Here is a 13,578-nt window from a genome sequence, read left to right as displayed (position 1 = left end):
GTGCTGGCCTTCGCGTCAGCGGTCCTCGTCGCTAGGGTCAGGTTTCTCGCAGGAGGCAACTCGGAGTTGCTAAGTGCGATAACTTATTTCTAATATGTTGTGCGCTTACAACATGACCCACGTTACGTTACGTTACATTACCACATGAGAGTCTTGTGCGGAGGCTCTAATTGTAAGTATTTTACACAAGTTGCAGCAGCGGACATGCAAATGCGTAACAAAGTGAAGGAACATAGAATAAATATTATGCTTATTAAGCTTACATTATTCACATTTATGAATTTACAATTGTTTACTTGCTACTAGATTAATATAGACTATACAATCAACATACTGTAATAACAAGAAATATAATCTTTATAAGGACAATTGATCATATCATATCATAAATAACTACAGTCATTATATAAAATTGAATGAGATTTAAGATAATGGCGCATTCACTGTTTCAGTTGTAGAGCTCTGTGTGTCTGCGGGAAGCTTCTCTTGCAATTCTAACCATGGTAATCGTTTTTGCAGTTCCAACCTGTTGCAGAATAAGAACACAATATTAAAACCATTGATCTATTATTCTATTAGTACAGCTATTGTAAATTCAAAACAAGAAATTAAATGTATATATACAAATGTTTTAAATATATATATTCGTATCAAAATATATTGTATTTATCTAATATAAAAAAAAGGTTTAAAGCCACAACAGAGGGTGTTCTTATCGTTTTTTTTTTGTTAAAATTATAATTTACATTACACACGCTTTGGTCTGTTATGAATTCATCTTTAATAAAAACCGATAAATAAAAAGATATAAAAAAATCGCAATACACGTATTGATCGCATTAAGTATTTATCGTAATATATCCAGACAGCCAAGTTTGTCGAAAGCAGATCTTGCAAAGTATCTGCTACAAAGTTTGTCTATAGAAAGACTACAGATTTGACGCTGATTCTAATATATTACATGATGTCGGCAGAATGCCAACAGAAGCATAACAGAATCTGCTATCATAATTAGACAGCAGATTGAGCAGTGACAGAAATCGAGCAGATCGTGCTGGAACCATTCAGGTTCTGTGCTATTTCTGCTGCCAATCTGCTTACATTGTCTGTTAGTAGGCTCTGTCTGCGCGATTTCTGCTGCCAATTTGATTATGTTAGCAGACTCAGATGACAGAACATAAGCTGAATGTGGACGCAGTTAATATCAGTCTGCTTATCAGCATATGTCGGATCAAATCTGTTATCAATCTGCCGACAGACTGCTATCATATATTTCGAATTAACCGCAAATCTGTTCTCTTAGTATGGAAAAGTCAAATAATAAATTCTAATTACCCGGGAAAAAAAGATTATATATAATTATATATAATTATATATAATTATATATAAATATATATGATTATATGTGATTATATATAAAATTTGGTACTTTATATAAAATTATATATGGATTCATCTATCATCTATATATATAAAGGAAGATGTCCTGACTGACTTACTGATTCACTGACTCACTGACTCATCAACGTCTAGCCCAAACCTCTGAATCAAATTTTTACCAAAAGTATATGAAATAGAGGTAGAATTTTTTGGGGAGTGCCACTATGTGTATAGTTTTTTGTTACCGATTTTCTGGAAACCGGTTTTTTTAATTTTTCTAATTTTCTTATAAATCAAACCGGTAGAATTTTCCGGAGAGTGTTATAAAGATAATTTTTCGTTACCAATCTTTTTGAAAGCCAGTTTTTTTAATTTTTCTTTTAGGGAAATAATTGATTGAATCTTAAGGAGGTTCTACAGGTACTCTCTAGTCAGTTGAGAGATAAAGAGAAAATCTTCAAATTCATCGATTCTAAGTATTCATAAAATATTTTCGTGAATTTTGATGACGTTAGAGCTTATATCATACCCATATTAGTCAAAGCGAGGAATAATTAAAAATATCGTGTAAGTGCTCCTTTGACTCTGGCGGCTTATAATGGCAGAAAATGTGGTAACGTCGCGAACTTGACAGTTCTGCTCATATGACCGTGGTTATTTCACAATTTCACATAATTCTAGAGCGAGTACTTCTCCGTAAGCGTTCGTAAACGTTAGGTGCTTAAGTTTGAGGTGCTGTCATACTGTGGTGCTGTACTGGCTGTACACTTTTCGCGCGGGTGCAGTCGCTGCGACATTGTCAAATCTCCCTTGTTATTCGAAGCACGCTACGTGAACTGTGATATGGCCTGTTTCAATAGCCAATATCACAAAATTTTACGCGATAACCCTTGTTTTTCTCGATATTTCTGAAAAGCTTAGATTAAGATCTATAAGAGCTCCGTTTTTTGAATCTCTGGTAGGTCGCCTTTATATAATTAATATCTCGTTTCCTGTCTCCAAGAGCCCCTCTGCCATATGTAGCTTATGTTAAAAACTGTGATTTCAAAATTCATTTTTGCAAATTTTTACACGGTAACCGATGCTAAAATTTTTTGAGCACTTTTCTCGCATCTCAATTTATACGTCCATAAAGTTTTTTCCAATTTTTAGATACATCCATTATCTGTAGAACCTCCTTAAAGAATAATTTTCCAGGGAGTGCCACTATGTATATAGTTTTTTGTTACCGATTTTCTGGAAACCGGTTTTTCTAATTTTTCTGACCGAATCTCAAAGAATTATAGATCAAACAGGGGTAGAATTTTCCGGGGAGTGTTATAAAGTGTATAATTTTTCGTTATCAATCTTTTTGGAAGCCGGTTTTTTTAATTTTTTTTTAGGGAAATAAAATTGAATCTTAAAGAATTATATATGAAGTAGGGGTAGAATTTTTCCGGTAGAATTTTCCCGTTACATAAATACCGATTTTTTTTTATTTTACGGAGAGCGCCATGATGTGTACAGTTTTTGTTTCCGATCTTTTTGGAAACCGGTTTTTTTATTTCCAATTTTTTGGGAAATAATTGATTAAATCTCAAAGAATTATACATGAAGTAAGAGTAGAATTTCTCGAGGAGTGCTATAAAGTGTACCATTTTTTGTTCCCGATTTTTTTGAAAACCGGTTCCAAATGACCGAATCTCAAAGAATTGTACATAAAGTAGGGGTAGAATTTCTCGGGGAGTGCTATAAGCTGTATAGTTTTTTGTTACCGATCTTTTTGGAAATCGGTTTCCAGAGGGAGAGAGAGAGGGAGAGAGAGGGGGAAAGAGGAAGAGAGGGAGAGAAAGAAAGAGAGAGGGAGGGAGAAGGAGAGGGGAAGAGAGAGAGAGAGAGAGAGAGAGAGAGAGAGAGAGAGAAAGAGAGAGAGAGAGATTATTTGCGTGTTTTATTACATATGCCCTCCGGGGCAAAGCCCGGGTAACCAGCTAGTTATACATATATGAGCACGTATAATAATAAAAGAAAGTGAATAATAATAATAATTTTTACATTTGCAATTTTACAAAATTGAATGCGTTTATAAAATGCAATCAAATTTTTTAAAATAATTTTTTCGGTTTTTTTTTACAACAATCGATTCTTTTCATTATTCTACGTATAAAAGTATGAAGGTAAAGATCAAAAAGTAAATACTTTATGAGATAGTTCATATTTTATATTAAAAATATTATAATAAAATTTTAAATATCAGGAAATTCTTAACGAAAGAGAGTTTTATCATAGTGTTTTGAAAACGTATTGACGAGCTCTACAACTTTTATTTCAAAGAAAAAATCAATTTCTATTTAAAAAATTAGTCTCCTTTCTTGAAAATGACAACTCACATTGGAATCATATATCTCCTTTCAAACCAAACAACTTTTGTCTGAATTATTTCTTTTTAGAATCACAAATAACAAAATTGTTGGGGGTGATTGATTAAAATGGGACTTATACAAAGAAGCATTTATCCACGTAGATTAAGGTATTCCCCTATATATAATTATATGTAACCATATATAAACACAACACATGTATATTATATATATTGTGACGCGTATTCCCTTGGTCTTGCCATTCGAGGGGGCACGCCGTAAATTAATCGGTAATCCCTGTTACGCTACCCCAATGGTAGATTGACCATATAGGTCCTCAATACTCGGTATGGGCGCCAGGTGCGAATACTCGCGCCACGGTGCGGTAATTCCAACCCAACAAATACTTCAAGGGTACATCCTTTAATATTTCTTATCGCTGTCAGTCTTCTGGGAGGAAGAGAGAGAGCGCAGCGCAATTAACACACAATACAATAGTAACAACGGTTTATTTCAAATGGATTAGTAGTATGGTATAACAAGTAACAGTCTCTTGAATAACAAATAATATCGTAGTGAATACGGCTAAAGATCCTTAACCACCCTGGTGGAAAAATTTTACTGAAATTTTGCGGAAATTTTGCTGAAAGTAATTTTTTCAGCAAAAGTACTGAAAGGTCGCTGAAATTAAACTATAATTTTTTCGTAAATTTGTCTAAAAATTTCCTGAAATTTCTTTAAAAATAGGCTAAAATTTCGCTAAAAAATTATTTTTAGGCAAATTGCTGAAGATTTGCTACAACTTCTTCAAAAAGTTCTCTAAAAATTTACTAAAAATTCTCTGAAAAATTACTAATATTTCTCTACAATTTCTCTAAAATTTCGTTGAAAAAAGATTTTCGGCTAAATTGCTGAATATTCACTGAAAATTTTGTAAAATTAAACTGAAATTTCTCAGAAATTTTTTTGAAAACTTGGTGATATTTTTCTGATACTTCGGCTTAAAGGGTTGCATAATTGCTAAAAATACTCGGAAAGTGATATTTCAGCAATTACTTTTTTATGAAAAAAAAAAAAAAAGATTTAAACATGTTTGAAGAATAATGAGATTATGTTTATATTTGTATATCACAATAATATTTAACATTTATTTTGTAGCATTAATATGTTGATAATGTTTTTATAAAAAAATGTTACAAAAATTATTGTAAGATATTTAAAATAGGATTTTTTTATATTGAAGATTTTTTTAAAGATAAAAAAGATTATTTAACTACAAACTTACTTTTTATACTTTTTATCAAAGAGACACGGTAGTGTTCCGCGCCAAGTACACGCGCAGCACGAGACCGCCGTGTATCTTTACGCGTACCCACCGCACGGCGGAGCAGTAATTCCGATCATGGGAAAGAATTATTACCATCACGTGCTACAGTTTCTAGTTGCGCTGGCCGTAGGTACTTTAACCGGTGATGCCTTTATCCATCTATTACCACACGCGATGATGCCGCCTCATCATCATGAACACGACGAACATCAGAGACATGATCATCACGACGACAGTAGCGCGTTATCAATTGATCATGTGAATTTACATAGCATGAACATGTGGAAAGGATTAGTCGCTATGATGGGCTTCGTGTCGTTCTTCTTCACTGAGAAGGCGTTAAATGTGATATCCGAATGGCGGAAGCACTGGCAGCATAGGAAGAAGTTGCCTACGCGCGATGAGAGTGATGCAACGAACGAGTTACAAATACCCGAGATTTTGAAATCTCAATAACGAGTGAACGGATCAAGTTCTAAGTAGGCTTGATCGATAGCTAATTGGGTTTGAAGTATGTAATAAAAGTGTTTTTATTTTTCCGTTATGTGCCCTACGAGCGGAGATATTGCGACGTCAAATCTGAAATGTTAAATTTTACAATTAAAAAACGTCGTCATCGTCGCCGTACGTATGGTTGCTTTTGCATCAATAAATGGCATTTGAGACTCTTGAAAAGAGACAGCATATACGTACGTGTGCGTCGTGTGCGTGTGCGCTTAGTGCAGACAGTGCGTACAGCGCGCTGTAACTCAGTTATAACCTAGTAATATGTATTGTGCAACACCGTGGTCTCTTATCGTTAAATACGATCGTTTTAATTCCAAATTTTGGTCGCGTCACGCAAGGGTCAAAGTGTCATCAATATTAGGATGAGCGTCACAAGAAGCGAAATATCAGTGAGTCGGATTTATCATTTATCAATGTAGTGACAGACGTGATAGTGATCATCAATATATCAATATACCGGGTGTAACAAAAAGGTCGGAACCCTGGATTATCTCGGAAAGTTGACGTTTTCGGAAGAAATGTTTTATACAAAAGTTGTTTGGCTCGAAGGGGCACATAAGATGGTGCTATTGGTTTCACCTTGGATAGTCGTTTAAAGCTCACGTAAACGACACCTTTAATTTCTTAAATGGAAATTCCTATTTTTCAATGCATATTCTTGTAGCTAATCTCAAGAGCTTTTCAAAACGCTATAATAAAGTATTTTTTCATTAAGAACTTTTGGAATTATAAGGCTTGAAAGTTCCAGTATTTTGACATAAAATACAAAATATCTTGTAAAACATTAAGTTTTCGGTAATGTTCTTAACACTTTTATGCTCAGAATAATGAGACGAATCAATTGGTATGAAAAAAGACATAATTGCTTTTAAGAAAAAGTATGCAGATGCGTGTTGCAAATTACATATTTTTTCCATTGATCGCAGGGATCGCAGGAATATACCATTGATCGCAGGGAGCTGATATCGAGAAGATCTTTAAGAAGGAAAGTGTATTTATAAAATCGCACACATATGTACGTATATGTCTTGTAAATTGTAAAAGAGAACGAAAAAGTGATCTGTAGCGCAATTTATATTAATTAATATAATTTTTAAAATAAGTAATTTACTTGAGCCTAATTATTTATTATTGAAAAAATTAATAATTATTTTCCACTAATTATTAATTTTTAAATAAGTAGTAATTTATTTTTAGACAAATATTAATTTATTTTAATAATAAAGAATTTATTCTTATTAATTACCAATTTTCAAAAAAAAAAATTAATTTAGTTTTACCTAAATACTAATTTTCACGTCACTAGAAATTTTTCTCTAACAAATTACCAATTCTTTAACCCTTAAGTAGCACACGTCCGCGATCGAATGTTATCTGCACACGGGGTGTTGTACACCCCACACACTTTGAACATTGGGTACGGCGAAATGGAGGCTCCAATAGGCTTGAAAAAAATCAAGTACATACATTAAACACTGGAAAATGATACCCATTAGCCTAAACTATAAAATTTTTAGTTTTGAGGCTTCAAAAAAATTTGTTATAAAAAATGGCTTGTTTTGCTAAAAAAATCATATCTCAGTCAAAAATAAATATTTTTTGATAAAAATTTAACACGATGTTCTTGAGATAGAGTACTTTACGAAAAAAATTATGATTGTAGTAGGTATTTAAAAAAAGATATTTATTTTCATGATCGCCTGTGTTCCTTTTTTCTGAATTGAAATCTTGATTTTTATAAAACTTATTTTTATTTTATGTTTAAGTCAGGGATAATCAATTTTACTGTAAGATGCCTAAACTTGACAAAATTTGTTTTGGGGTGTTTGACACCCCGCGTGCTACTTAAGGGTTAAGTAATGCGTAAATCAATTTTATCTAAATATTATTAATTTTTATGTACCTAATTAGTAATTTTTTGTGACTAATTACTATTTTGCTAATTCAATAAAAATTTTAATTTGTTTTCCTGTTTAATGCACTACAAAATGCGTAATATCAGTACAAAATTACCTTTCTTAAAAAAGGTAAAATAGACGCCAAGTACACGCAATGTATTTTGTAAATCCAAAAATTTAATCTAAGTAATAGTAGCTTTCTTCTTAACAAAATTAGGCGCAGTTTTACATGCGCGTGCGACCACTGAGCATGCGCATGTGGCCGCAGGGCACGTTCAGTGTTGCTACATGTCGTCGGTATGACAGGAATCATAACCTGATTCCTGTCAACTTTAACGATTAATATCTCGCGTCGCGGGGCAGAGCGACACTTTTTTCTGCCAGATTCGGTCGTTTCGTGCAAAAACGCGTCGAATGAGCCTAAATTCATCGTTTTTGTGCTGCTGTAGCTAAACTGAAGAATTACCCAAGATTATTATATCACAAAATTGATTTTAATAAATTGAGATATTAATTGCATTGAATTAATTATTTAATTTATTGTCAAATTATTATTAAATAATTAATAACATTTGAAGTTCTTGTATAATTCCAACAAAATTTAATTGAATTTAGAAACAATATTGCATGTTTTTATGAATATTTTCTCGAATTTAGGGTTGTGTGGGGTGATGTGCAACATGGGGTGATGTGCAACGTTTCCGATTCCTGGTCTGCATGTCGACATTTGACAGAACCGCATACTGCCATGTGTTTGTGTCGACCTTGTTTTAGATAAATAACTCGCGAGATAGCACGCACCCTGGTTTGCTGTACGAAAAGCGAGCTCGAGCTGAAAGTTTTTTTTACTTTTCACATTCATAGTGATTTCGTGAATTGGTTTTAGTCATCTTATAGGTAAATATTTTTATATTGTTAGTTTTTCAAGTGCTTTTGATAATCCAAAGCGATTTTGTGATTTCCTTACATTGTGTTGGTGTCACGCCAGTCCGCGCAAAATAGCGTGTTTGGGGTGATGTGCAACACTGTGTCGACATGCAAGGTCGCAACTATTTTACTTGTGACAACTGCGATTTAAATGATAAAAAATACAGTTTTTTGCGTTTTTCCTTTTATTATATTAATTTTTAAGCGATAAATAAATAAGAAATCAAATAAAAAATGATTTTTTTTGTGAAATTTCCATTTGTCAGAGGTCAATTACAACACAGTGAAATTTTTTGTTCACCAAATTTCGATTAATTTGTATTTAAGAAGCCCAAATTTAACATTTAAGTCGGTTGATGTCAATATTCATGCATTTTTTACCTTAATTTTACCTGTGTTGCACATCACTCCAAGAAAATTAAAAAATGCTAAAACAGACGTTTTTTTTTTTTTTAAAACTTGAAGAATTTTTAGGAAAAATTTAAAATTTTGAAAATCTAATCACGCAAAATTTTAGTATTTTTTTCCTCTACATTATACAGCCATGATATATTAAAGAATTTGATTTTTGGATATGTTTTCCGAGCAACAAAAAAAAGTGTTGCACATCACCCCACACAACCCTAAATAAATTTTAATAAAAATATTCGTAAAAAAACATGCAATTTTGTTTCCAGGACCAGACTTATGTCTCATTATCAAAGGAAGAATCTTGAACGGGCTGGGGCATTTCTCGAGAAGCGGGCTTACAAACTGATCCCGATAACTGCGCCCATCTCTCCCATCTTTAATATAATAACAATACTTTATTCGGTTCGGCCTTCCAGCCCAAAACCCGGGACTTGGTTTACAATTCGTTACTTAACATTTACGCCTTCATCCATTCATTTTTTCTTTATCCTATTTTCTCTCATTTTTCCTAATTCTTTCATACATTTTACATTTGCTAACTTTCCTTTTTCTCCTAAAAAATTGCTTACTCTAATCCTACTCTCTCTATCTACATGTGTCAGTATATGCTCAATCGTTCCTTCTTCTTCCTCACAAATCTGACATTTTCTTCTTTCCGCCGCCGCCCAGAATCTTTCTTCTTCGTTTCCACACCTCCATCTCGCAATCAACTTTTGGCTCCCTCTCAAATATTTTGGCCCCTCCTGCGTCATTATGTCTTTATATCTACCGTTGTATCTCTTGCTTCCTATCTTACTATCTATCCATTGCCTCAGTCTCTCTCTCTCTCTCTCTCTCTCTCTCTCTCTCTCTCTCTGCCTTATTATTTGACCTATATCCGCCTCTCTATCCCTCAGTACTTTTATTCCTTCCGAACTAAATCCATTTTGCCTATAAAACATCTCTCTTTCCTCCCCCCCCCCCACCATGCCCTTTTATCCCTCTTTCTCTTTTTCCTTCACGCATTTTATTACCAATTTTCTCTCCCCCTCCCTCATAGCCTTTTCCTCAAATCTTACTGCTCTATTTCCCGCAATTGTACTGAGCTTTACTCTCCCTGTTTCCTTATAAACTATATAATCCGGCGTACAGGAGTCAAGGTTAAAGGTCCACTTTACATACTTTTTATGCATTCTTTCCAATTCTTCTCTTTCTCTCCATCCCCAAATCTTTGCCTCATACATTATAATCCCAAGCACTAAATATTTAAATAATATCATCCTTCTCCTAAAGTCATCCCTGAACCTACGTTCCCCTAACCCCCATATACCTGCCTCATCATTTGCCTTCTTCTTTACGCTCTTAATCTGTCCACCATCACTTTCATTTCTCCTCAGCTCGTATCCCAAGTACTTGTATCCCCTTACTTTCTCCAATCTCTTTCCTTCCCATTCCCATTCCGCCTCCTTTCCTCTGCCTCCTCCTCTTCTAAAGCACATAATCTTCGACTTCTCAGTGTTCAACTGCAGTTTTCTTTTTCTTAGATATCTCTCCAGTCTCCTTATTATCTCCTTCATTCCATCCACACTTTTTGCCAGCAACACCAGATCATCTGCATATGCCAGCGTCCATATTCTTTCTGTTCCAACCCTCATGCCGCCCGCCTGTCCTGTCCTCATCTCCTCCTCCACATCTGCGATCAATATCGAGAACAGTAGCGGACTCAGAGGGCACCCCTGCCTTACTCCTTTCTCTGTCCAGAACCAGTTGGAGATTTTTCTGCCCACTCTAACTGCACTCTTCGTACCTTCATAAATTTTCTTGATCCTTTCTATTATACCTTTTCTTATTCCTCTTTTCTCCATTACTTCCCATAATACCTTTCTATCCACTCTGTCGAAGGCCGCCTTTAGGTCCACAAAGAACTCATATACCTTTTCTCCTTTCTTCCTCAATTCTCTCTTGACCACGTGCTGCAACACATACACGTTGTCCATCGTCCCTCTGCCCTTCCTAAACCCTGCTTGGGTTTCCGGCAGAATCTTCTTCTCTTCCACCTCTTTCCTTACCCTCTCTGCTAATATCCCTGCATAAATCTTGTACGCAGTACATAACAAGGAGACTCCCCTGTAAGTTTTCCACATTTTTCGGGTCACCTTTTTGGAAAATCGGGGATATTAGCCCTACTCTCCATTCTTCCGAAAAGCCTTCTCCTCTCCACACCTTTTTCAGGATTTCCTTCAGCTTTTCTTTTATCCGTCCATCGCTGAACTTCCACGCCTCTCCTGCTATCCCATCTACTCCTGCCGCTTTTTTTCTCTTTAAGTTCTTAAGCTGTTCTTCAATTTCTTGATCTTGGATCTCCAACTCTCCGTCTTCTTCCTTGCTCCTTCTTTCTATCTCCTCTCTCCTGTCCTTTTTAATTCCTGCCAGCAGTTGCATAAAATGCTTTTCCCATTCCTCCATCTCTATATCTTCCTCAATGGGTACTCTTTTCTTCCTTTCCTTGTTTATTATCTTCCATATTTGCTCTTCCGTTTTCGCGTTTCTCACTTCTTCCTCATATTTCTCTAGTCTTTTTTCTTCCTTCCACACAACTCCTTAAATTCTCTTCTTAGTCTCATATATTTCTCCTTTCCTTCCTTCCCTATTCTCCATCTTTTGTATGTCCTCTTCAACCCCCTCTTCTTTCTCTTACACTCCTCATTCCACCAATCCTTTTCTCCAATTTTTTTCCTTCTTATCTTGATCCTTTTTCTTATTATACTTTTTTCTACTGCCTTCTTCAAGTTTTCTCATACGTTCAAGTTTTCCTCCACGTCTTCTCCCTTCTACCTCTTCTGCTTTCTCCTTATATTTCTTGATATTTTCTTCGTCCCACTGTATTACTTCCTTTGTCTTTTCTTAAATCTCCTCCTCTAATCTTTCTAATCCTCCCCTTATTTCTACCTCCAAGGGTTGGTAGTCCGACTCTACTCTTTCTCCAATTGTTAGTTTGATCATCCTATCCCACGCCTCTCGATTCACCACGATGTAGTCAACCACCGATGCTCCTCTTCCTCGGAAAAACGTCCATTCTCCTTCCTCATCGCCTCTCATATTACCGTTCCATACCTCCCATCCCCTTTCCGCCATCATATCTAAAAATTCCTTTCCCTCCGTATTTATTACCTCGTCCTTGGAGCTTCTCCCTCTTTCCCCCTTGTTGTTTCCCTCATAAGTCTTACCTTCCCCCCTATTTTTGCATTAAAATCTCTCCCTATACATAGAATTTCCTCTTCCCTTTCCTCTACCATTTCCTCTAGCCCTTTTCGTAATGTTCTTATTTTTTCCTCATTATATACCATTATTATTCTCCATATTTCCCCTGCAACCTTTACCTTCTCTCCTGCATTCCGTTTACAGATTCTACTTCCTTAATATCTATCTCCTCTATCTTCTCTTTTCTCACACCCGTTATTATGCCTCCCTTCGCTTTACCTTTACATTTCTCTCTAATCGCAAATTGACATTTCCATACAAACTTCTTTGACATATTCTTCTTTATCTTCTCCTATTCCTTCTCTTCTACCCACGTTTCGCATAGTCTTTTAACTTCGAATCCTTCTATGTATTCCCCAAATTCTCTGTCTTTCTTCTTCAGCCCTGCCACATTCCAGAATATCATCTTTATTTCTGCGCTTGCATCTCCGTTTTCTTTTCCTCCCCTCTTTCTCTTCTTTTTGTCTCCCGTTGTTACTTGCACTTCTATTCCTTCATCTTGGCCGGTTTTTGAAAATTTTTCCTTTTCCTTATTTCCTCTGCCTCCTCATTCCACACATATTTCTGTTTCTCTATGTACATTTTTCTATATCCTATTTTTACCTTCTTTCCTTCTACTCGTTCTTTTCTTGCCCGTTCTCTCAATTTCCTTTGCACAACCCTCTCCTCTTTCGTCAGGTCATGATCAATAAATATGAACAATTTCACCGAACAATTTACTCTTCCGTTTCATTATTGCTTCCTTTCCCTCCCAATCTTCCAACTCTACTATTACTGGTTCCCTTCCTTCCCTGCCTACCACTTGAACACCTTTTACATTTTCTGTGGTCCCAAATTCCTTTTCCAGAAATACTTTAGCCTCCTCCTTTAAGCTGTTCTTCCCCTTCTTCAGTCCTCTTATGATTATGTTGTTCCTTCTCTCCTTCTTCTCTCTCTCCTCCATTATTCTTTTCAGCCTTCTCACTTCTTCTGTCAACTCCCCCTTATCTCCTTGTCTAAGCTCCTGTCTTTTCCACTTGCCTATCCGTTCAGTCACTTTTTCCGTTATTTCTTCGATCTTTTCTCTCAACCCCTCTTTTCCTCCGTCTCTTTGTCTCTCTAGTTCTTTTATTCTTTCTTCTAATTCCTCTATCTTCTTTTCCATTCTCTCGTCCCTAGCCTTCCAGCTCTCCTTTAATTCCGTTATCTCATTCCTTGTGCCTGCCATCTCTTCTTTTAATTTTCTCAGTAATGCTATCATCGCTCCCTCTTCACTCTTCCTTTTTTCTTCCTCTTCCGTATCTCTTCCCTTCCCTTTTATTCCCTTCACTCCAGGTGGTGATCTTTCCATCTTATTACTCCTTTTGAATATGTCTGCTGTCTGTCTCTCTAGTTCTTCCCTCTTCCTCTTATCATACGTAATGCTGGTTGAATTCGCTCTCTCTCTTCTTCAATTAGTCTTCCTTCGATCCTCTTCTCTCTATTTCCTCGTCTTTTTGCATGGTGTAATTCTTCTATACGTACGGACTCGGCCTTACTCGCTACCGCTCGCTTGTCTCCCTACTCTATG

The 13,578-nt window shown here is 35.6% G+C and overlaps 1 protein-coding gene across 1 annotated transcript in view; it reads right to left on the bottom strand.

Annotated features, from left to right (window-relative positions):
• Positions 1-244: 244 nt before the first annotated feature.
• LOC112467374 (opsin, ultraviolet-sensitive-like) overlaps positions 245-13,578 on the bottom strand; it is a 65,217-nt gene continuing 51,883 nt past the window's right edge. Inside the window, exon 5 of the mRNA XM_025035966.1 lies at positions 245-526. Coding sequence (XP_024891734.1) covers positions 424-526 — 103 coding nt within the window. The 3' untranslated portion in view covers positions 245-423. The remainder of the gene's footprint in view (positions 527-13,578) is intronic.

The sequence above is a fragment of the Temnothorax curvispinosus genome, unplaced genomic scaffold (genome assembly GCF_003070985.1).
Source record: "Temnothorax curvispinosus isolate PA1 unplaced genomic scaffold, ASM307098v1 QBEX01017208.1, whole genome shotgun sequence".
In the NCBI taxonomy this organism is placed as follows: domain Eukaryota; kingdom Metazoa; phylum Arthropoda; class Insecta; order Hymenoptera; family Formicidae; genus Temnothorax; species Temnothorax curvispinosus.
The sequence above is the reverse complement of the archived record's forward strand: the minus strand, read 5'-3'. Positions and strand labels throughout refer to the sequence as shown.